This window comes from Hemicordylus capensis, chromosome 4 (assembly GCF_027244095.1).
Source record: "Hemicordylus capensis ecotype Gifberg chromosome 4, rHemCap1.1.pri, whole genome shotgun sequence".
NCBI lineage: Eukaryota > Metazoa > Chordata > Lepidosauria > Squamata > Cordylidae > Hemicordylus > Hemicordylus capensis.
In genome coordinates, this window is record NC_069660.1 from 182,273,605 (window position 1) to 182,299,204 (window position 25,600).

A 25,600-nucleotide genomic window follows, 5' to 3' on the forward strand; every position below is an offset into this window, starting at 1 on the left:
GCAAGGGAGTAACAGCAGGAGAGAGGACATGTCCTCACCTCTTGCCTGTGAGCTCCCCAGAGGCATCGGTGGGCCACTGTGTCAAACAGGATGCTGGACTAGATGGGCCTTGGGCCTGATCCAGCAGGGCTGTTCTTATGTTCTAAAGGCTTAGGATCCATTTTTAAGTGCTTCATCTTTTATTATTTAGGTGTTCATAATTCCAAGACAGTGATGAGAGCTATATAACTTATTTCTGTGATTAAAAAAATAAACCAAAGGCTACAAATCAGTAATTTGTATAGAGTTAACATACGTAGTTAGGGTTCCATGCATTATAGCTTGGTGGACCCTGTACCATTATGAAGGCCACAAAGATCGTGAGCATTAACAGCGGGCTGATAAATCTCCATGTCATCTGCCAGTAGATATTTGGTTGGTTTCCTGTCATCATTTCCACATCAGCACTGAACCTTGGTTAATGGAAAATTGGTTACAGTTATTGGCAGATCTATGGGCAACAGAGCTTTTACACATGCATTGCGTTTTATAAAATATGAAGGAAATTAAACTGTGTTCTTGTAGCTTTCTTTGAGCTAGTTCATACAGACATATTCATCTCTTGATGACTACAACATCAGGTAGTGACTTGCATTAATTACTCAAGCATGACAGATAGAAGTGAGATATCAGTTGCACTTTCAAATACAACCCACCAAGTGATGGGCTTTTAAGTGATGTGATGCATGTGAATGTGTAAATTACCCTTCTGATCTAAATTAACTTTCTGAGCTGATGCATATTATAAGTCACAAAAGCGATTAGTTATGGATATTCCTGATAAATAACTACAATGGACAAGATTTCAGTAGTTTTATCTTATGTGTACTAGCTCATTTAACATACTCTTGTTTTAAATATGATACTCTATATTCTGTATCAAGCTGGTGACTGACCTCAGTAAAGTGATTTGATTTGAAACTTCTGTTCCTCCCATTATCAGGCCAGTCCTATTGCACTTAGGCCAATAATGGAAATATTTGTTGCTTGGAAAGTTGTTTCCATAAACAGGACAAATAAAGTGTGAAATAAAAGTGTTAGTCCTTCTTGATGACATTTTGCTACTTCATCTCACTCTTTGACTTGGCTCTTTTGATCTTGAGATGAATAATACCTATTCTTGACCTTGGTTAACATCTTGGATGAACTTTGCCTCCAGATTTGAGCCCCGGTTTCACTGAGGTGGTTAACCTGTGACTGAGTTCAGATTGCAGGTGAGGGCTCACATGACTGAATGATGGACAAAGAAAAACTACAGGGCGAAGGCTAGGCTGGAACGCTTTCCCTGAGTATCTGTGTGGAGGGCTTATTTATTTAAATGGAGGAGCATAGTATCTTGAGACACCATACCTGCATTCTGAAGTGGCCCTGTTCAGACACAGGTTTCCCACTTCATTGACCACGACCACGACTATTGCTACTACTACTGCTACTACTTATATACCACTTTTCAACCAAAGTGCTCAAAGTGGTTTACATAGGCAAATAAATAATACATAAATAAGGTGGTCCCCTATCCCTGAAGGGCTCACAATCTAAAAAGAAACTTAAGGCAGATACCAGCATCAGCCACTGGAGGGATTCTGTGCTGGGGGTTGACAGGGCCGGTTGCTCTCCCCCTGCTAAACAGTAGAGAATCACAACTTTAAAAGGTGCCTCTTTGCTCAGTTAGCAGGGAACAACTAGGCCTCAGGTGCACAGAAACTCTAGACCTGCATTCAGATTATTACTGGTTATGTCAAATCAAAACGTGGCCTTCAACTATTATCATTTTTCATTATCTTTGCTGCTTCTCTCTCTGCCCATTCTCTCACTTGGTGTTCCTTTTCTTCTCAGATTTTCCTCCTGTCCATCTCGATTCCACCATGTCCTCCTCCAGAGTCACTTCCTAGGCAGCATTGGCCCAGTGCCATTTAGATCCCTGCTGCCTCTTTTCCCAGACCCCACCTGCTTCCTGTGCTCCCCTGTGACATTAGATCAGCTCAGTCAGCAACTGCCAGAGGCATCAGCATTATCAATACCATCACAAACTCTCTGGGTGCAATACAGTATGAGAATAGAGTTCTTGAAACCACAGAGCTGGCTCGCTATTTCAAGTAAGTATGTGAACTTTATATGCTTAGCTTTCTTTTCCATCTGAAACATGCACACAGTGGTTTACAACCACTAAAACTATGAAACAAGCCAACAGTTTTCTTCAGCTTCCCAGCTTCTCTCTTCTCTGCTCATTTTTTCCTCTCATGCTACCTGCACCTCCCCCCCCCCCACCGGGTTCCTCCTTCTGGCCTCCTCTCTTTCATTGCTCTAATCCACACCGTGCCCCACTTCCCGTTTTTCCTATGCTCCACCATGCTTGCCAAATATTTTCTATTCCTTTCCTGTGCCTTTCTCTAGAATCTGAGCAGTTCATCCAATGGCAGATTAAGAATCCAACTTTTCCCATCCAGAAGAGGCCAGGGAGGCTGTGGCTGGGAGGGTGGAGAGCAGGGCAAGTAGGCATAGCTCTTCTCCTTCCCCTCCCCCTCCCCCTTCTCCTTCTCCTCCTTCTCCTTCTCTCTCTCTCCCACCCGCCTGCCCACCCGACAAACACCCTGCTGTGGCTGCCTCTTCTTCTCCCTCTTCTCAAGCTGGCTTTAAACTGAGCGGTGTGGGCTGATCATTTGCCAGGCTGACCGGATGAAGGAGCTCCTCCTGGTCCTATCCTCTGTGAGGTTGGCTGGGTAGACCTATCAGCTGCAGGGTTTCACCACCCCTGCAAAAACTCTTCGGCCAAAAATATAGAGAAGGATTTCTTGAGGATTTATAAGCTTTATAAACTGAAATGTACATTTCCATTCCATCAGTCTAAAAAGCAGATCTAAGACGCTTCTGCACTCTGATCACTGTTAGTAGTGTACCTACTTTTCTCTTTTCAAACTTTAAATGTTCTAAACTTGAGTTATGGTGATAAATCTTATTCAACCAATAAACATGTTTGTTATACCAGGTTAGCAGCCTGGTTAACAAGGTGTCCACAACATTTGTTTTCAGTGGTAAAAGTTTCGCATTTATAGGGTGCAAAACCACAGGCTGATTCAGAAAACTACTGACAGCTAGTATCGTGAAGGGGCTGTGAACTGAGCTAAGAACACCTAAGTCCCTAGCTCAGATCTCATCTCTGCAATGGATTCTAAGTGGTCTTGGGCAAATCGTTCTCTCTCAACCTCAGCCCACCTACCTACCCACTTGCCTACATCTGCTATGCTATGTGGGTAATAATATTGACCTACCTTATATAGTTGTTGTAAGGATTGCTGAAATAATCTGTGTGGTGAGCGTTTAAGTGCTATCATTTACACATTAAATACATAACATTATGAGTATTGGCCAACATGATCCACAGCCCTCTGGTGACAGAAGTAGGCTGTGGGTGCACAAGATGTCTTCAGTGTCCCTGCGTTTAAGGCTTCTCTGAATAAGCAGACCTAGGCACTTTCCAGATTAGCCACTCAACAGAGGCAAAATGCTGTGGTTGAGGCAAATCGCATTCAAAACGTAAATAGCAAAGCGTCCAGCATGGGAGAACTCTTGCGAAAACTAACAACCCGAAAAAACAGCAATTTTTTTACAGTAGATAGACAACGTTATAGCACCATATCACAGCAATCCAGTTCGAAACAAGGCATTGGAAATATGAATGGCACCCTGCTGTCAGTGTAGGGACTGCAGTGTCCCAAGACAGGAAGTGCAGAAGCACACTTCAGAGATACGCCGTGACCCTGTTGCAGGGTCTAATCTGAAAGCGCCCGAGTGTGGAAGGGGATCAGTTTTCACATCTCTCCTTTCCTTTCAAAAGCCCCTTTTCTTTGAATCTGTTCCTAGAACAGATTTATACTAATAGAAAGGGCTTTTGGAAGCAGGGGAGAAATGTGAAAATTCTTTCCCCTCCCACTTCACACCAGGTCCACTGCGCAAAGAAATTTTCACCACAGGGATGCTGAAGGCTTCTTGTGCACCCATAGTTGTCCACAGCCCTCCTTCCATCACTGGAGAGCTGAAGGTCATGTCAGTCATTATTTACACATAATACAGATTAAAACACTATTACAGTTAATAAATAGTAACAACCAACAAAAATAATAAAAAGATGCAAGACCCAACATTGGAGCTTATCCAATCATACATATAAAAGATGTACATTACCTTTTAATTCCATAAACATATACAACACCAATCACTTCAAAAAACGTAGTGAGTAACATAGGCAAGGCTGCTGCATAGGTATCAAACACCTCGAGCCAGTAGTTTCCTGATCTCAAGGCAAAGATCAGAGCCAACAAAAAGCAGCACAGACATATCACACCTAGAGAAGGCAGATATTATTATATCGTTAATAAATAAAAATATTGCTGTTTAAATTTTTTAATTGTGGTAATCTTTGAATGTGATTAATTTTAATTGTTTAATAGTTGGTTTTATTCTGTTTTCATTGTGTTTATTTTTGTAAACCGCCTAGAGCCTTTGGAGTCAGGCAGCGGTATATACATTTAATTAATTAATTAATTAAATTAAACAATGAAGAAGAACTAAATAAGAAACTGGCAATTAGTGTTTAAATATGTGTATATCTGTTCTCCCAACACTTCTCTTCTGTTTTGCCTAGTATCAAATCTCTCAGAGCCGAAGTAGGCATTTGGGGCAACCCTGTGTTTATTTTATTCATTATTTATTAGAAACATTTAAGAACAGAACAGAGCAGAACCGAACTTTATTACGGTCACAGACCAATATGTTAGAAACATTTAATACACCTCCCACTCCACAGACTCCAGGCGGTGTACAAAAACATGAAAATAAGGCAACATTAAGAATTATATTCCAAATTAAAAACTACAATAGCTAACAGAAAACAAATAAAGTAAACTACAGGGCAAAAGCCTGACGAAAAAGAACAGTAGAGGAAAAGGCTAAATGAATCTGAAGGGGAAGAGAGTTCCAAAGAAGTGGAGCAGCAACCGAAAAGGCCCTTTTGCGGGTCCTAGAACTCCGAACCTCTCGAAAATCAGGGACTGACAAAAGGGCCATCTGAGATTATCTAACAGGATGGGATATAACTGGGTGGGAGAGGGTTCTGTAGGTAAACAGGTGCCAAGCCCCACACAGCTTTGAAGGTAAGAACCAGAGTTTATCAAATTCATACTTGCTCCATTTGCCTATAAAACAGGAATAGGGGAGTGTCTACAAGATAGATATAGAGCAGGGGTAGGGGAGTACTCATACCAAAAGGAACAAATGAAGGTAGGAAGTTAACAAAGTCCACCCACCTTGGCTGTACTACCTTGCAGCACTTAGCTGCTTTACAGTTCTCTCCATGCCCGCCATAGGAGCCAAGATGGGGGAAAGTGCTCAAAAGCAGTGTTTGTGTTGCAGGCTAAGGCAAGGCGGGGTAAACATTGCTCCCCTCCACTGTGCGTTCCTTGGGGTATATAAAACAGACTTCCCACATCCCCATTTTGTAGATGAATGTGGCAAGCAGATGTTTTTTAAAAATGGGCAGTTGCCCAAAAACTAGTTCGGCCCTATATCCCACCACCTTGCGGACTGTGTGCTGGTACAGTTCCTGCCACCCTCTTCAGAGTTTTTCTGCCAATTTCATTGAGAAGTTGAGAAGCACCCAGAACAGAAGGCAGGGAGAACCACAGGTCACAGCCAGCACCCACATGCACAAAAGAGTCTTGTGGCATCTTAAAGACAAGCAGAGTCATTGTGGCCACCATGAATCCTTAAAGAAAGAGTGAGGTTCAGATCTTGGGTTCTTTGAAGCAAGTAGATTAGGATATGCTTAGACTGGTGGGGTTGCACATCATGACCAGTCTCAGAAGAGCCAAACCTAGAAAGGAAGTAGAAGCTCACATGCGGATGGAAGTGGGGAGTGTGCACTCCCAGGGCTGAAGAATGTCATGTGGAACTTGGCCTCAGCCAAGATTCGATGCTATTTTGGAACCCACCCAATATGTGGTATTAGAAGCTGCAGCAGGGAGGTGGAGTTTAGAGGAGGAATCGGAAGTGAAGGGATGTGCTCAGAAGATTTAGGAAGAAGAGTATTCAATTGCTGAATTAGTAGTGGAAGCTTACGGCCAATAAAGAGTTTACATCTTAATCTGAAGGTGAGGCATTTCTGTTAGTCTGAAGACAGTAGTATGAGGGGAAGTGCTGCATGAAACACTACAGAGCAACTTAAACATTTCTTTGCAGCGGCGGGAACATTTGGTGAAGAGAGAACAAAACAAGGTAAACAATGGGAATATTGCTTCAGACTTTGAGGGGTTAATTCAGACTGGTGCCCTGTCTAATGGATCATGCTCTGAAATGCCTGACTAGTCCCCACCCCACCCCCCATGCCTAGAAATAGGAGAAAGAAAAAATAGAGTGGCACATTGGCCTGCACTTCCAGCTTCTAATCCAAAGCACCAAACCATCCACCCCTCCATTGGTTTCTTGCTGTGTTTATCTAGCATTATCTAGCATTGGTTATTGTTGCACATCGCCATATTCAATCAGTGGTCAGCCTACAGTGCTGAAGCCCCATTGAACTGCAACGCTGAGTTGTTGTTTTTAATGTTCTTGGTTTCATTATCTTCCCCTCGATTGCATCACAAGAGCTTCTTGCATTACAGTAGAAGAGAGAAGGTTGCTGATGGACAAGACCTTTTAAACGCATGTGTCAGAAAGCTCCCTGGTGTAGGGCATCTGTCTCTGACAACTCTTTTAAACTTGGCCAGATCTGACAATACTTTCCCCTCAATCCAGCTATTGTATGGAGTGAAGCAAGAAGATGCCTGACTTCCCCACCCTGGCAGGGATGCAGACAGAAGGAAAGTCTGAGGAGCAACTCTTTACTTACTCTTGTGAGATTTAAGAAGGAAAGACATTTAAGAAGGTACGTAAGAAAGACATTAAGAAATAATTTGAGTAAGACACTCTTTGGAGGGAGATATGGGTTACTAGGTTGGAAGGGGAGAGTGCAGTATAATGAGTGGGAACTCCTCAAATGCTTGGAAGGGATCTGCTAGGGATGTGCGAAATGTTTCGGATACAAAATGTTTTGTACCCAAAACAGCCTGTTTCGGGTGTTTTGTAGACAAAACAAAACACCCATTTTCCAGATCCAAAAGTTTTGTATACAAAACAAAACGGCCCTGTTTTGGCTACAAAACATTTTGTTGTTTTGGACCTCCATTTTGTGGTGATCTCTGAGTCAGTCTCCATTTTGTGTTTGACATCTCTTCGAATTTCCCACCCTTCCAGCCTTCTGATCAGTGACCTAAATCATGGGCTGACCTGCTGACAATTCCCTCCTTGTTCCCCATTGGCTCTTTTGCTTCTTCCCACTCTTTACTGACCCCACATTGGCCAGAGGAAGGGTTGCTAACCTATGGGGTGCTGGGTTCTGCTGTTTCTGTGGTGTTCTGATTGTAGATTCTCTGGTAGCATATGAGAGTGGATTCTTGTTTTTCACTAAAAATCTCATATGCTACCAGAGAATCTACAATGAACACCACAGAAACAACAAAACCCAGTACCCCACAGGCTTGTGGGTGCGGGGGTGGTTGGCACCCTATGTGCACTACACACACCCTTGCTCTGGGCAACCCCAGTGCCCCCCAAGTGGAATTATGGGGCTGCTGAAACCTCCATTATTCCCCATGGGAGAAATCTTAAAGACACATAAACTTCAACAAATGACAAAAGATCAGCCCTTTGCCCAATTCCTTTGAAATAATTCTGGAAGTTTCCTTGCCCCCATTGGGCACTACCACCCACCACACTCTGCTCTGGGTCATTCCTCTCCCCTTGATTTGAAGTGATACATTTGCTGGAATCCTCATTATTCCCTATGGGAAAATTCCTAAAGATGTGTAAACTTTGAAAAAAATTCACAAAAAAAAAAAATCAGCCCTTTGCCTAATTCCTTTGAAATTTGGGTGGTAGCTTCCACCCATTGGACACTACCACCACCACCCACTCTTTTTGCCCTGGGACCCTTTTTAAAAATCCAAATCGATTCGGATTCAGAAAATTTGGCTACAAAACAAAACATGGCTGATTCAGATTCAGAAAATTTGGGTACAAAACAAAATGGGGATGTTTCGATTCGGATACAAATCGAAACAAGAAAATTCCAAAATGCACACCCCTAGGATCTGCACCCCTGCCACTCGGTATGTATGCCCCACCTGCAATGCCCCTGGAATTCCACATGGGGACATAATATTTGAGTCTATCTAAAGGTAAAGTTGTGCCGTCAAGTTGGTGTCAACTCCTGGCAACCACAGAGCCATGTGGGGTTTTTTGGTAGACTACAGGAGGAGTTTACCATTGCCATCTCCCACATAGTATGAGATGAGATTAAGCCTTTTAGCATCTTCCTATATCACTACTACCCAATATAGATGTTTCCCATAGTCTGGGACACATACCAGCAAGGATTTGAACCAGCAACCACATCTAGGCCAAGCGTACACTCCCGGGTGGGGGGTGGGGAGAAGAGATCCAGTAATCAACTATAACTACTATTATCTGTATACTGCTTTTCAATAAAGCTTCTCAAAAGCTGTTCTCAAAGTTCTCAAAGCTGTTCGCACAGAAAAAGAATAAGGCGAAGATCAACTGCATAATTTTATCCAACATGAGTAGGATTCTACATGCCCAATGTTTGATGTCCACATGTTGATGTCTAGGGACTTGGGAAGTGGTGCAGATGCACTAGGTGGACAGAGAAGGCAGATTTCCATGTTAGTTAAGTCATTTTAATTAGAAAAATTGGGCAATAATTTCCCTCAGATATATAAATGAATACATGTCTGAAATAATATGTGACGTGTTTTGGACATCCCAAAGCACTACGGATAAATGTTTTAAATGTGTAGAGTTTTGCTCTCAAGAAAAAAACAACAACAAAGAAAGGAATGGTTTGTAGGGAAAATCTTACCAGATATAATCTCTTTGCGTACAGAATTACTCACAACTTTAAAATCTAATATAGGAGTCAAAATAGCTTCAATAAGTCCAAACATAGAAGACAGACCCAGAGTGAATAGCATGACAAAAAACAGAATGGCCCAAACTTGTGATCCAGGCATGTGAGTGACGACTTCTGTGAACACAATAAAGGCCAAGCCATGTCCAGAAACACTCTGCAAAATTCAGAAATAGAAGAGAGACTGTTATAAAGTCAGATGTGTTTCAAAGCTACGCTATTATATTGCAGAGGGACCAGCCCAAGCTCCTCCAGTGAGCTATCCCCTGTACTCCATGGCTCCCAGAGTGCACCATGCACTGATCTCTCCCTCCACCCCAGTCTCCTCATCCTCTGATCTTCCCTGTAGTGCACAGAGTGCCCCGTGCCCCAATCTTCCCTCACCTCCCCTTACCTAGTAAGAGAGCCATTACTGCTTCTCCTCTTTGCCCAAGTACCTTGCCTGTTCAAAAGGCAAAGAATGGGGAATGGAGCAGAAGGAAGCATAGAGAAGTTGAGTGGTGAGATAGAAAGCCTGCCACACTTCTTTCTACCCTGTTTTTCTCAGTGACCCTGCCCTGAGTAACGGCAGAGAGCAGGACTAGTAGAGGAGGAACAACTGTCAGAACCAGGAGGGCAGGAGAAGGAAGGCTGGTGAACAAATGAGACGGCTGGTGGAGGTGGCCACAGGGTGCCCTCTCCACCCCTGCCATGGATCCATCCCATCTAACGTGGCCACCTCATCATACTTCATTATGGGGCCAGCTCCGTCTTGATTGTTGAACATTGTCACATTAAGTGGATAAAAAATATAGCTTAGCTGTGCATCTGGAGGGAAACATAGGCATTACTAATGAGAAGTTCCCATTTAAATGGTAAAGGCTGGCAGAGAGCTAGCCAAGAGAGGCCGGGGTCAGATAAAAAGTGATTGGCATATCTGACAAGGTGGTAGAATGTGAATATGTGCTTTAATAGCCTAAGATGCAATGGTTCAGAAACACGAGGGTACTGAAAGGTCCTTCCCCTGGAACATAGTGCTTTTCATGGGCTAGTGTATTAGGCATGCTAGTCAATGGCAGCATGAAACCAGCCCCAAATACTGGAAGAGGGCACAGCTAGTCTTGCTGCTGGGAAATCAACTGATACCTGGCATTCATCGCTCTTTAAAATGTTAAATAAACGATGAGGCTATTCCCACGATCACTGGAAAGCGGGCTAAGGGAGCTTAGCCCGCTTTCCAGGGATCATGGGAATCACTGGGCTCGCAGGCCAGCCCAGTGCTCCCAAGGCGGCTAGCCTGCCTAATTTCTCCTCCCCTTAAATAAGGTTAACGGAGCGAGTGCTCCATTAACCTCATTTGGTTGCTTGTGTGTTGCCCTGGCGTGCGGTGACACACGAGTAGACCCCCGACTGGGAAGCTGCCTCCCAGGCTCAGGGGTCTCTCTAGGATGCCCCGTGCGGCCCCTGATCCCCGCAGCCCCCACCGGCTCCATGACGGAGCCGGCAGTTGTGTGGGTGGCCAGTTTGGGCTGCCTTTTGATCGTCTGTGGGGAGGGCGGGCTAAGCTCTCCGATCGTGAGAAGAGCTTCTATATTTCTTTCTCAGGCTGTGCAGAAGGAACACACAGTCTCTGAATCAGGGGGAACTTCAGGGAAAGATGTTTAAAATATCAGGAGGAGGAGAGTTAGCACATGTTTGAATGCTCCCTCTCATTTTTTAAATAAATGCACTTCATACACACTAAGCACTAGTGCGAGGAAGCTAGTGCAAACCCCTACTGGCTGACATGCCATCTTTCCATGGCATGATGTGGGGGTTTTGTTTGTTTGTTTGTTTTGTTTTGTTTTGTTTTGTTTTTTAAAAAACCCCAAGATTGAACATTGAAACATGATGGACAACCAACAAACATCCTTGCCTGCAGTTTGTAGTACAACTCAGGAAGGACATACTATTTCTGCACATTTGAATTGGCTCTCAGAACATGTCTGCACAAGTACATTTCCTTCTGCCAGTCAGTGCTTTACTACAGAACTGGTAGAATAAACTCCCCATGTACCAGCACCACACATAGGGCCATGTGGACTACAAGGGGCAATGCCAGCCCCATTGTTGTTTCTGCCTGCCATGCAGAAAGACTTGCATGCGTTAAGTTCAAGGTGCTTGTAGTTTATGAAGACTGGATAAACCCAAGGAGAATATCTCCTACCACGTTCCAGGTCAGGATCCCGCCCCCCGCCCCCCAAACCATGGCAAGTACCCCTCTCCTTTTGTCCTGGTCAAAGAGTAGCATCCTCTACCACAAACACTGTTAGAAGCAGTTTGATATGGCATGGGGAACTGTCAGCAATATCATCACTGGGCATGTCCAAGTGCATGTGTATTCCCAATTTGGCATTCTAACTGCAGGTGTGTACTTCTCATTAAAATCTAATCCCACACAGAGCATCACCAAGTTGAGGCCAGGAAAACACTTGATAGCAACAGAGCCAGTGTAGACCTATCTTCTGTCACATAATCCTTTTGTCATGCCAGTATAATACCTGATCAAGGAATTCTTTAAGGACACACGTTTTCAACCTGAGGTTGGCAAGCTTATCTGGATATGTTGCTTTTAGGGCCTCTACCGAAATAGTATAGTTGTCTTTTGTGATGCTTAGCTGCTGCAAGTTAAATGCACTGATGACAGCTTCTATATTCCTACCAGGGAAGCCAAAAATTATTTGAATTATTTGTATTGCTCGATTTCCTGACAAAGTCAAGCAACAAAGTCAAATTAAGAGTCTCCACAGAATGAAACAAAACAACAATAAAGAGACTCAATATGCAATACCAAGAGTGAATACATCTATTTCATAAGGATTCCAGTGATTCTCTGAGATTTGAGGAGAGAGTTGGCATGTCTGGCATATCTAATCAAAGACAAGCAAAGCCCATTGCTCCTGATAATATTTAGTCCATTTGCTCTTCAAGCTAACTGTATATAAATTCAGATGGCTACCAAGTGAGAACATCAAGATGCGCATGTAACTACTAGGAATGTGTGAACCGGTTCAAATTTGAACCGGTTCAAATTCGAACCGGCCTGGTTCGATGGTTCGAATTCGAACCAGACCGGGCTCTTTTTTAGCCCTCCTGGTCCGAATTCAAACCAAATCCAAACTGGTTCGAACCAGTTCAAACTGGTTTGGATGTGCCATAGGGCTCTATAGGGTTTCTGTGTATTGTATTGTCTGTCCTCCATTTTGTGGCTCACTTTTTTGAACTTTTGCTCCTGGCCTCCATTTTGTGAGGCTGTTTTTCAGACATTGCATTGGCTGGGCTATTGATCCTTTGATTGGCCAGAATGAGTCTTGTGCTCTGGTAGGCTGTTGACTGTGCCACTGTTTGAGAGCTGGCACCCTGTTGGCCGGGGGGAGGGGGGGAGCGCAAAGGTGGGGGCTCCCAAAGGGGGGAGTTTCTAACCTATTTAAGGCAAGCCTCTTGCCTGGAAAATTTTCTTTGGCTGCAGTTGTGGGATCATCATCTGGACCTTGCTGTGCGCTGGTGTCTGTCTGTGAGTCCCTTGACTGTGTCTGTCCTCCTGCTCTTTCTTTTGTCCATTCTCTCTGCCCTGTGTCTATCTCTGTGTTACTTACTTTACAGCTTCTTTCCCCATATTATTGTTGTTCTGTTGTTCTCCTCATCCATTCATTCTTCCATTCCTTTATTATTTGGCCAGGGCCCTAGGCCCTGGCCCACCCACCCCATCCATCTGCATTGATTTTATTAATTTTATTTTACCCTCCCTCCATCCCTTTTCTCAGTGCTGATTTATTTCTGCTAGCTTTTGTTCTTCGTTAAGTGTGCTTAAAAAAATTCTTGTTGTTCTTGCCTCCCTCCCTGCTGCCATCCCATCTCCTGGATCCATCCCATCCCCTCCCAGGCCAGGCTAGTCCCTGGCTTGGGGCCTAGGCCCTGCAGCCTGGCCTGGTTTCCCCTGGCCTCCTCTTCCTGTGCCAAACATCTGCCCCTCTGCAACCTCCCTCTCTGTTTTTCTTCTGCTGCCTGGTTCCCCCCCCCATTGATTATATATTATATATATGATATATTATATGATTATATATTATATATATTATAACCCCAGCTAACTTGACAAAGAGGCATCTATTAACATGGTGATTCTCTTTATTTAGCAGGGGGAGAGTAACTGGCCCTCTCCACCCCCAGCACAGTACCTCCAGTGACTGTTGCTGGTGTGTGTCTTATGTTTCTTTTTAGAATGTGAGCCCTTTGGGGAAAGGGTTCCATCTTATTTATTTATTATTTCTCTCTGTAAATTGCCCTGAGCCATATTTGGAAGGGTGGTATAGAAATCGTATAAATAATAATAAATAATAATATTATTTTGATTGATTCCTGATTATTGCTTGTTGTTGCTGCTGTTATATATTTATTGCTGTGATTATTAATTTTTGTGTGCCCCTTCTGGGCCTGCTCCTGCTGCCCCCTTCCTCATGCCATTCCCCCTCCCATCCAGATTCCACCCCACTGCTCCCCCTTCCTCCCTCCTGCCTGGGCTTGATTTTTTAAAAGGATTTTTGGTTGCTGTAAAAATATTAATAATTTTTGTGTGCTTTTGATTGATTCCTAAGATTATTGAAGAGTTTTTCATTGTTTGTTCTGTTGTTGTGGTTCTCCATTGATTTTTGCACCTTCCTTTCTTTTGCTGCTCATAATTTTCCTGGGTTTCTGTTGTTGTTGTTGCTTGTGCCCCTTGGGACCTGATCCCCCCCCCCCACACTACTCCTGCTTCCCCCTTCCTCCTGCCATCCCCCCTCTCATCCAGATTCTCCTGCCCCGCTCACCCACCTACCCTCTGCTGCTGCCTGCCTGAGCTTGGTTTTCTTAAGGATTTTTGGTTGCTGCAATTTAAAACATTACTAATTTCTGTGTGCTGTGTTCTTTTGATTGATTCCTAAGATTATTGAAGAGTTTTACTTTGTTTGTTCTGTTGTTGTGGTCTTCCTTGATTTTTACACCTTGCTTTCTTTTGCTGCTCATTAATTTTCCTGGGTTTCTGTTGTTGTTGTTGCTTGTGCCCCTTGGGGCCTGTTCCCGCCCATGCCACTCCTGCTTCCCCCTTCCTCGCAACACACACCCCTCCCCGCTACATCAATACCCCTCACTCACCCACCCCCTGCCCTCTTGGGCCTGCTGCCCCTTTCCTCCCAACACACACCCTCCCCACTACAGTAATACCCACCACTCACCCCCCTCTGCCCTCTTGGGCCTGCTGCTGCTGTCCCCCTGAATCCCCCCTCCCTGCTACATCGCCCCCACTCCACCCTTCGTGCTGCTATCTCTCTCTCTCCCCCCCTCTCTCTCTTCCTGTCTCCTTTCCTTCTTTCATTTATTCCTTCCCTTCCCACAGCTGCAGCTACAGCACCACCGACCTCACCCTGCCATCGTTTTTTGTTTTTTTTAAGTATTTCATTTTATTTGTCTCTGCTTGGGGGTGGGTGAGTTGAGTCACAAATAGTGGCTCCTCATTTCTGCCCCTCTCTCAACCGTCCTTGACCACCCCGGCTGCCTGTGTCGCCCTGTCTGTGTACCAGCCGAGGGGTGGCTGGTTTGCGCGTCTGACCAGCAGCAGTGTACGGTAGGAGAAGGACCGGAAGAAGAGGGGTGAGTGTATGCGTGCGCATGTGTGTGCAGCTTTTGTTGTCCCCTTCCCTAGTTGGTGGTTTTAAATAGGGACACCTGTATTTTTTAATGCATTTGGTTGTGGGGAGGGATATTTTGAGATGTACTGTTGTGTTGAAGAAATTGCTGCTTTTTTTGCAGGTTGTCTCTTGTTTCCGCAGGTCCCTCCCTCCCAGGGTTCTTGTTATTATATGATATGCTATTGTATGTATGCTTGCTTGCTGTGGGTGGACTGGATGGGTTTTGTTAAAGGGTTCTTTTAAAATAGGCTAGGTACCATAGGAATTAAATTGTTGCTCCCCCGCCCCAAACCTAATCCACACTGTTCACTAAAGAAGGGTTTCACTTGATTTTCAGGTCCCCCCAGCTTTGACTGTGTCCCTCTCCGGTAGGTACTGTGCCCCCCCCTTCCATTTTCCCCATAATAAAAAAAACCTCCCCCTGCAACTAATCCACCTAGTAACTGCCTGTGCCACCCACCCAGGGGTCCACCCTTTTTTTCAAATTTAAACACCCCTCCCCAATTGGCTTCTAACACCCCAACCTAAATCAAAAGGTTCCCCTCCCCCTCACCTCAATTGGCCTTTCCCCCCCACTGCCAAAAGTCTTCCCTTCTCCCCAATTGGCTTTCCCCCCTAAAAGTTCCCTCCCGCCTCCCAATTAATTGGCCTTTTTTGCCCCTTCCCCCCTTCCAAATTATTTTTTTGCCCCTTCCCAGCCTTTCTCCTCCAGTCTCCCACCTTTTAACATGTCTGAGCAACATGAGCGCTGTGTTCAGGGCAGGCCTCACAGAAGGTTGGCAGGCAGAGGTGGGAGAGGCCAGGGGTGGGCTGTGCCTGCGGCTGTGGGGCAGAGAGGGAGAGGATACAGGGACGATGAGGATACCCTGGTCCGCCCCATTGCAGAATTCTTTGCCCCAGCTGAGGGGTTTGTCCGCAGGCTAAATTTTCCCCAGCCTGCAGAGGCAGAGGCACTAGGGCTGTGGCGGGTCCCTCGGTGCCAGGTGCTGCTGGGGCACTGCCAGTGGTGGTGGAGGAGACTGCTGGTGCGGGAGAGCAGGCAGAGGGCAGGGAGGATGTTACGGCTGGCAGCGATGCAGCCAGGTTCTCCCTCCCTCTTGGGGCCCTTCCCCCTATAGTTTTGCCGCTCAGTGGGCCCCCCCTCATGAAGCCTGGGCAGTCATGCTGGCATCCAGCGGTGGTGGGTCCCACCACTCTGGCTCCGACAGTGAGAAAGGGTCTGCTGAGGTAGTGGAGAGGCCTGCCTTTCCTCTGCCAGTGGAGCCGGGCCCTTCCACTTCCACGCAGGTTGGAAGGGGGTTGGGTGGCAGCAGTGGGCAGGCAGCGGCAGCCTCCCCCCAGGAATACAGCCACCCAGCAGCAAGAGGCCTAAGAACGCGCCCAGGGCATGGGAGGCCAAGGGCAGTGGTGTCTGGGAGCATTCTGAGATCCCTGAAAATGCCCCGAACCATGCCCACTGTGTCCACTGCATGGAGCAGGTCAGTCGTGACAAGGATCCAAAGCACCTGGGCATGACGGCCATGTGAAAACACATGGAACATCACCACCCAGCTCTCCTTGACTGCACTGGCAGTGCTAGTGCGCCTGGTGCACCTGCCACTAGGATGGACAAGGGCAGTGTGCCTGCGCCAGCCAAAAAGCAGGCTACACTGCCAGTCCAGCGGTGGACACAGGTGTTGGGCAGCAAGTGGACTGTTCATGTGGCTCATCATCACCTCACTCGCCTCACAGGGGAGATGATTTCCACCGATGACCAGCCATTTCAGGTGGTCGAGAACTCCGGCATCCAATGGATACTCCAGTACCTTGCGCCCAGAGGCGTATCTAGGGAAAATAGCGCCTAGGGCAAACATTGAAATTGTGCCCCCTGTCCAAGCATCTGACACCCATCTTTCAGATAACTTTACCATAATATCAGCTGAAAAATAGAAGTCAGGCTCGTTAATCTTTTAATATTTCAAAAACTATTTTAGCAGTGGACTTAGCCAGACCAAAAAATGCTGGAAACTACAAATTTCAGTATGCTGGGGCTCATGAAATACCCAAATACTATGTGGAGGTGTACTTGGAAAACTAAACAGAAGTGCCTGTCTAATTCTCTACTATGTATTGTAGCATCACCATTACATAAGTTTTAAAAATAAATGGAGAATTTGACTTTTCCCAGATACTCTGTAAATAATTAAAGGATATGCAGAGTAAACTGTGTCACTGCTTGAAATATATTCTAATATTTCAGAAAGACAGTTAAAATGAGAGAAAGAGAGCAAGAAACTCCCAGTGGGCCTTAATATTAAGGATTTCACACTGATTCAAAGACAAATTCACCATTAATAGCCATATTAGCAAGACATCACTTTTAACTCACTTTTCACAAGAAGCAAAGTAAGAGCAAATGAATACAATCCTAGCTCATAAGCATCAGCTCAGTATTCACAAGCCCTGATTCCCTGTACATAGTGCCAATCTGAATATGTGTACAGTGACTTATATTATATATTATTATTTTTTACCTGTAGCCCCTTCGGGGGGCTTCCTAAAGGCTGGGGGGTTTGCAAAGGTTCCTCCTCCCCACACTGGCCTCTAGGGCCTCCCAGGGACCATTTGAGCATGTGCAGTGGCCATTTTTTAAAAACTTTTTTTTTTAATGGCCACTGAAAACAAAATGGCCACTGTGCATGCTCAAATGGCCTCTGCAAGACCTGGCATGACCTAGGGGCCTCACAGAGGCTATTTGAGCATGCACAGTGGCCATTTTGTTTTTGGCAGGCAATTTTTTTTAAAAAATTAATTTTACAAAATGGCACCCCCTTCAAGTGGCGCCCAGGGCACGTGCCCTGCCTGCCCTACCCCTAGATACGCTCCTGCTTGCGCCCAATTACATCATCCCCTCAAGGACCATGTTCAACCGGAACGTGGTCCCCTCCCTGTAACATCGGTGCAGGGAGCTCGTGTCAGCTGGACTGCATACGGCTCTGGCTGGCACCAGCATGCATTTCACGACTGACCTCTGGACCTGTGTCAGTGGGATGCACGCTGCTTTCCTGGCCCTCACTGCCCTCTGGCGGGCCCTGGAGAGTGAGGAGACCTCCTTGGGCAATGCTCCTGGGTCTGGCGCAGCTCCCGCTGCACTATGGCACAGGTGGGCCGTTATGCATGTGGAGACGATGAACACGAGGCACACCAGGAAGAAGGTGGCGGCCGTACTTGACCGCCAGATAGAGAAGTGGATTGGCAGGTCTCCACACCTCTCTAGGGGATTCATTGTCACTGACAATAGATCCAACGTTAACGCCGCTGTCGATACAGTCATGGGCTGTGTAAACATACGGTGTATGGCACAGATGCTCCACCTGACCGTCAGGGACACCCTCGGCCTTAAGGAGCTGAAGGCGTCACGGGCCCAGGCCCGCCACCCTCCCCAAGGTGCTGTTGCTGCCACAGCCATGCTTGTCGAGAAGGCTCGCAAGCTGGCTGCCAATTTCCACCACAGCGAGAAGTCCAGGTGACTGCTTCACAAGAAGCAGGATGACCTTGGGCTTCCTCGCCATCTCATTCCTACGGATATAGAGATACGGTGGAACTCCACCTTCCTCCTGTTCCAGCGCCTGTTGGAGCAGGAGAGAGCCCTTGGCGCCCTAGCGAGGGACGAGTCCTTGGCTGTCTGCGACCTCTCTAATGCTGAGTGGAAGCAGCTGTCCGAGGCAGTGTTGGCACTCAAGCCCTTCCAGCTTGCCACAAAGGACTTGCACGGTGACACCACTACCTTGAACCAGGCGCTGCCCACAGCTCTGGGTCTGGAGAAGCTGATGGGCGAACTCCTGGCTTTTCTGACCACGCCAGAGGGTGTTGCTCTGGCTGGAAGGCTGAAGTCTGGGGTGGCCAAGCGGCTCGTTGGTGAGTTGGGAAGCAGGGAGGAGCATGTCCTCGCTTGTCTCTGCAACCCAGCCATCAAGGGCAATGTCGTTAGTGCCAGTGACTTGCCCAGGTGGAGGGACCTCCTGGTCCAGAAGGTGAAGGAGGAGGAGGTTGCTAGGACCAGGAGAGACCAGGAGGGTGGTAGTGGTGCAGGTGCACCCCCTCACCCGACCCGCACCCAGCAGCAGCAGTGTAGTGGGTGGCCAGCCGGCGTCAGCTTCTCCTTCCCCTTCCTCTTCCCAATCCAGCAGCGTGGACAGGCAGCACCAATGCAGCAGCCACTTGCTCCCACTGTGAAATCCACCCAGTGTTTTCAGCGGATGTGCCTTGGTGCCTTGCCTGGTGTGCGGGAGGCACGACCTGCCAGGCCCTCCAGTGCTGAGCAATGCGTTGCCCAGTACTTGGAGGAGCCTGTGGAGAAAGACAGCTCGATGGACTGCGTACAGTTCTGGGTGACCCGCTGCCAAATCTGGCCGGACCTGGCGATGGTTGCTGTGCGCCTCCTCTCCTGCCCCCAACCAGTGTCCAGAATGAGCGAGTGTTCTCACGTGCTGCAGAAGTGGTGACACCCTCTCACTGCCGCTTAGATGCTGGTCTGGTGGAGCAGTTGGTCTTTCTCAAGATCAAACTCCCCCTTCTGGACTACCCTGAGCTGGAGGTTGAGGTGGGTGAGTGATTACCGTGGTTGCCCCATGGTTGGTCACCTGCCTGGCTCATCCTCTGCGCTCATCCCTACCCTTCCCCCTTCCACCTCTAGCTGAGCTGACGTGACAGATGATGAGCCGTGCCAGCCAGTCGCAGCATGCAGTGCCCACACTACAACTAGTGTGGCGACTGGCCAAACATTTACGTATACAATGCTCACGCCCACGTAAAAAGAAACCTGATGCTGACCACAAGCCCTTATCTCCACCTGTCAGCATTTGGGTACCTGGCGTGGGCACGGCACACACACCTAAAGTAGCACAGCCCTAGTAATACTAGACTATCAGCGGCAGTGGTGGGTACATGTTCTGTAAATATGTAAATAAAGATGTAAATAAAGATGTAAATAATTTTTAAAAAAATGTTATGTTAATCAACCCCCCCAAAAATATTGAAAATCATACTGGTAAACAAAGGAAGTAATAGATGACTCCAAAAAGGATTGATTTTCAAAAATATGTTACCAAAGAAACCATGTGTGGGGTTAGTTTTCATTAAAAATGTGTTTAATGTCTTCTTAATGGTTGCTGAATGAATTCTTATGTTGTTGATTATGGTTACTGTTGATGTGTTGACTGATGGCAAAAAAAACCCCAAATCATAATATTAGAAATCAACCTTTCAACACAACATATTGATGATTGATTTGATTGTCTGGGTTCTTTGGGGGGAGGGGATGGAATGTGTGTCTGTGTGTCTGTGCTTGTGCTTGTTGGGAGAAAAAGGTGTGTGTTTGTGTGTGTGTGTGTGTGGCTGTTTCTGTTGTGTCTGTCTGTGTGGATGGATGTTAGCACTGTCTCTGTGTGTGGATGCTCGCTAGTGTGCGCTACTGTCTGTCTGTCTGTCTGTGTTTACATGTTTTTTCCCCTCCCCCCTCCAACCCTTCCTTCCCCCCTCATCCCTCCCTTCATCCCTCCCTCCATCCTCTTCATCACCTTTCCATCCTCCCTTCCACAACCTCCTGCCCCTGGTCTGGCAAGCTGATGAGAACTGGTCTTCCACCGAAGCACACATATCACGTGTGTGCATATATGTGGCATACGACCAACTCTGAGCCGGGCCCTCCTCCCCCTTAAATCCCCTCTGGTACACCCCTCTCCCCCTTTTCCCTTCCCTCTCCTCTCCCCTCCCTTCCCCTCCCCTCCCCCATTCCCCTTCCTTCCCCCCTCCTAGCTAGCAGCGCGCGCACACACACACACACACACACACACACACACACACACACACAGAAAAAACACCTGGCCAAGCAAACACAAACACGCATGCACTCACACTGGTGTCACCACCTGCCTTGGGCCTCTGTGTCCTAGAGCAAAGATGTGGTGGACCAGAACCATTTCTTTCCCCAAGCAAGGCAAAAGGCATGCACTGCACACATGAAGAGATGAAGACACTGTGGACAAGAGAACTACTAGTAGAGAACTACTGAACCAGCAGGTGAGTGTTGCCTGCCATTGCCAATGCTCAGTGCTCTGCTCTAACTATCATCACACTCAGCTCAGTTGTACTGCACTATGTAGACATACTGGTGGTTCTTAATGTTAACTTTATCTGTGTTAGAATTGCCTCCTGCCTGTAATTATGCCCTCCCCTTGCAGTTGCGTCGTCACACAGGTTGGCTGTTACTGCCATGCGCTGCCATCTAGTTAGGTCTGGTTGGCTTGTGTGGGCAGCAGCTGCTGCTGGCTGTGTGCTATGCTCATGCTGTGGTGTGCGATGTAGCACTAGTAGTAGCAGTAGTTGCTAGTAGTCTGTGCTTGGTTTGGTTTGGATTGGTCCTCTGGCCTGCCTGGACCCCTTTTTGGCCTTTTAATTTCAGACCGGATGTGGCGTGTGTGTGCAACTAGTGTGCATCCATGATGAAGGAGGGGAACAGCAGAGCAGAGCGGGTCAGCTTCTGTCTGTGTGGTGGCCTCAGTGGTTTCTTTGGGCATCATCATCCATCCTGCAGCAGCAGCAGAGCAGGTCTGCTGCTTCTTCTTTGTGTGTGTGCTGTGCTGCTGGCAGGCAGCAGCAGTGGCCTTTTTTAGACCTGTGTCATTGTCAACACTAGTTGTTGGTCTGTGTCATCTAGTTGCTCGGGTAGGTAAGGTGGACTGGCCTGCGTGATGTTATGTGTTAGGGCGCCCAGATAGGGGCAAAAAAGCTGGAGTGGCAATTGATGGGTGCCCCTAGTATTGATGGTGAATTTTTTGGGGGGGGGGATTTCCCATTGGATATAATGAGGATTTTGGGCAGCCCCCCAAACCCGCCTCTGTGGGGTGGCAGCATCCCCAAAGTGGGTCTAGGGCCATGGCAAAAATGGCCTCAGTCCCTCCCAGGCATCCCCAGATTGATAGGAGTGATGGGTTTTTTTTTAGGATTTTCTAAGGCATTAAAGAAATATCTCTCATAGGGATTGCTGGCTTAACCTTTCACCCACTGACACACATTCCATTCATTCCAATTAGATATTATTTTAATGCCTTAGAAAATCCTAATTAAAAAAACCATCACTCCTATTAATCCGAAGATGCCTGGGAGGGACTGAGGCCATTTTTGCCATGGCCCCAGACCCACTTTGGGGGTGCTGCCACCCCACAGAGGTGGATTCGGGGCTGCCCCAAATCCTCATTATATCCAATGGGATTTCTCCCCCAAAAAATTCACCATGAATACTAGAAGCAACCAATTGCCTTGGGAATTTTGGGGTGGGGGACACCCATGGGTGCCTAACACTCACCCCAGCTTTTTGCTCCTAAGTGCTAGGGAGTTATGGGCAAAAATGGAAAATATTTTTAAAATTCATATAAAATCATAGGAAGGTCCAATCACTTTGAGGTTTGGGTGGTAGTTGGCACCCAAGGGTGCCTACCACCCTACCTACTTTTTGAGGTTTGAACAGGTTCAAATTCGAACTGAAGCAGGCGAACTACTTGGTAAATCTGTTAACATAGGAAAAGCCCTGTTGGATCAGGTCCAAGGCCTATCTAGTTCAGCATCCTATTTCACCCAGTGGCTCACCGGATGCCAGTGGGAAGCCCACAGGCAAGCGTGAGAGCATGCCCTCTCTACTACGGTTACTATAAGAATATAAGAAACACTAGCTGACCGGGTGCAGAGCATCTGTGCCCCTAGTTCTCCCTGACTCTCCCCCCCCTTTCAACCTCTTCTCCCTGACTCTTCCCCCGGGCATTTCTGATGCCTGCCCGGCCTGCTCTGACGCCCGCCTGGCCCACTTCTCCTCCCCCCCCCTGCGGTTTCTGGCTGGCTTTCAAGCCAGCCTCTCCCCTCCTGCTGCCACCTCCTCTTCCTGTGGCCCAGCCACCTCCTCACCCCGGCGGCCGGACCGAGCCCGCCACCAACGCCTACTCCTGCCGGCTGCCTCCTCAGGCTGGCACGGCTTCTCCCGCTGGCCAGCCGCCTCCTCAGGCCGGCGGAAACTGCATTCGGCTTTCCAGTCGCCCACAGTCACCAAACTCCCTGCTGCTCTGGAACTCTCGCGAGAGGTTGCCACACATCCAGATTTGGAGAAATAATTATATAGATGTTGTGTAGAGTTGGTTGTGTGTGACCATTTTAAAGCACATTTTGCCACATACCTGCATCTGATGTGTGGTAAAATTCTCCTTACCACTTGTCTGGATGGCACAGATGACCAGACTACCTCAAAGTCACCCAGGAGTAGTGTGGTCATCTGTGTGAACTTTGCATTGCCTGTATGGTTTTTGTATTGTCCTGCTAAGTAGAGAAGAGAATTTTACTAATATTGTAAATAGGAGGCCTAATACCTCCAGTTTCCCACAAATGTTAAAGAAAGTGCACACATGTGATCAAGTTCTTCTCACCACTTGCCAGGTGACTATTTTACCATACATCTAAACCTGATTTGTGGCCAAAAAAGACACCCCTTCCCCCTGACTTTGCAGGATAATACAGGCTACCCAGAGGTTGTTTGGTCATCTATATGGGGCTAGGCTCAAGACAATTAATGTGATTATTTGTACATTGTATTAACTCAATGCTTCATCAGTGCATTTGCACTTTGGGCAAAACTAGACAGGATGTTATAAATGCATCACCACCATCTAGTTAGCTGCTTGCTTTTATGCTAATATAGCAGCTGTGTGGCCCTCCAATTCAGATCACAACCATTACACAAATAGAAAGGGTGTTCAACCCTTTACTTCTGTACTATTGCCCCACTGCAACTTTGCCACTGAAGTAGATTTTTCACCGTGGAAGTGGAGATATTGTAATGGGCACCTTAGAGGTTAAATAGCAGCTTTGGGGGAAAATTTGGCAGGAAAATGGTGCATAAGTAGAGAGATAAACACTCCCTACCTCAATGCTGTGATCTGGATAGGACCCAGATCAAGCCCCTAATGATAGCAGCTGACATCCGGACTAAGAGGTTTTCCAGATGGAGAGGTTTATTCCATGAGGGGCTGTCATAAATGCAAACTGATGGCACTATGAGCTATGCACATGGACTGCTTTCCCCCCATTCCCCTTGTTACTGAATGCCCCCTGCCAGACTTAATAACTCATATCTTCAATACTTTCTCCTCCCACAAATCAGGGGCCTAACTATAATAGGGCTAGGAGAGACAGTTGTCTAGGGGCCCACTGCCTTGGGGGCCCCCCAGAGGCAAGTCACATGACTGACTCCCCCAGCTGAACACCCACCCAGGCTTCCTTCAGTTGTATTCATCCTCCAAAATTGATGTGAGTGTTAAGACCTAGAACTACCAGAACGCATGTCTTTCTCTAGTACCATTAAATGACCTGTATCATCCACAATTTACAAAACCCTTAAAAAATAATTTGGGATTATGTTCTATTGTGGCACATAGGAGATAGACAGCAATAGCAATAGCACTTACATTTATATACCGCTCTATAGCCGGAGCTCTCTAAGCAGTTTACAATGATTTAGCATATTGCCCCCAACATTCTGGGTACTCATTTTACCGACCTCGGAAGGATGGAAGGCTGAGTCAACCTTGAGCCCCTGGTCAGGATCGAACTTGTAACCTTCTGGTTACAGGGCGCCAGTTTTACCACTGCGCCACCAGGGGCTCAGATAGATAGATAGATAGATAGATAGATAGATAGATATAAAATTTTAACTATGTTTTTTGTTACCACTATTCAGCCTCATTTAAGATTTCATTACTTCATGAGCTGAGCTTCGGGGGGGGGGGGGGTGGCATTTTAAAATCTTGTCTCTGGGCCCACTCCAACCTTGCTACGCCCCTGCACAAAAGTGCCTTTCCTCTCCTTCCAAAAATTTAAGTAAGGAGTTGCTCCTCAAGCTTTCACCCTGTCTGCACCCCTGTGGGCTTATTAGAAACTCAGAATCCTATTTCAGTTCCACCAACTATTTATTTTCCCCATTTAAAAAGAAAAGCATAAATGTTTGCCTTAAAGACTTCAAAATTTCATTAATATGAAGACTGCTACCTGAAGTCATGAATGAAGGAATGAATGTACAAATGGAATATGTCAATCACACCCTAAATTATTGATGTTAATGGCTTTGTACCACCAGTAAGAGAAATGTGTTTTATATGCTACAATCTGTTTATTCAGCCATTTGAGTCCCTCAGAGCACCTTAAGTGATTCATAAACGAACATAAGGTATTATATAATAAAACACTGAGAACAGAGGACTGAGTTCAATACCTTAAATTGGTTCCTAGTAGAGTTGCCAGCTAGGGACTTTATAGAAGACATGCAACTATTTTGCAACTAGAAAGAGGAGAGGTGGTAGCAAGCATGACTTGTCCCCTTAGCTAAGTGGGGTCTGCCCCAGTTGCATATGAATGGGAGACTTGATGTGTGAGCACTATAAGATATTCCCCTTAGGGAATGGAGCTGCTCTGGGAAGAGCAGAAGGTTCCAAGTTCCCTCCCTGGCATTTCCAAGATAGGGCCAAGAGAGACTCCTGCCTGCAACCTTGGAGAAGCCGCTGCCAGTCTGTGTAGACAATACTGAGCTAGATGGACCTATGGTCCTACTCAGTATATGGCAGCTTCCTATGTTCCTATTTTGGGGACCAAATGACCTCCCCCCCCCTTAGGAGGAATAGAGACTGTTTTTGGGACCAAACAATTTTTTTGCATTCGTTGTGGTGTCTGAAATTGTTGGGACGTGTGGGCTGGCTCTCTTCTCCTGCGGACCTCGTCTGTGGACCATGGTCCATCAGCGGCGGCAGCAGTAGCAGGGAAGCCCCCAACACACCCTTCCCAGAGA

At 46.7% G+C, this 25,600-nt stretch overlaps 1 protein-coding gene across 3 annotated transcripts in view; it reads right to left on the reverse strand.

Annotated features, from left to right (window-relative positions):
* LOC128324709 (sodium-dependent neutral amino acid transporter B(0)AT3-like) overlaps positions 1-25,600 on the reverse strand; it is a 70,502-nt gene that overhangs the window by 941 nt on the left and 43,961 nt on the right. For all 3 annotated transcript variants that reach the window (XM_053249564.1, XM_053249565.1, XM_053249563.1), the window contains 4 exons: positions 11,578-11,734; positions 9,011-9,215; positions 4,222-4,381; positions 296-452 (listed from right to left, as the gene is read on the reverse strand). In XM_053249564.1, the coding sequence (XP_053105539.1) occupies positions 296-452; positions 4,222-4,381; positions 9,011-9,215; positions 11,578-11,734 (679 nt within the window). The remainder of the gene's footprint in view (positions 1-295; positions 453-4,221; positions 4,382-9,010; positions 9,216-11,577; positions 11,735-25,600) is intronic.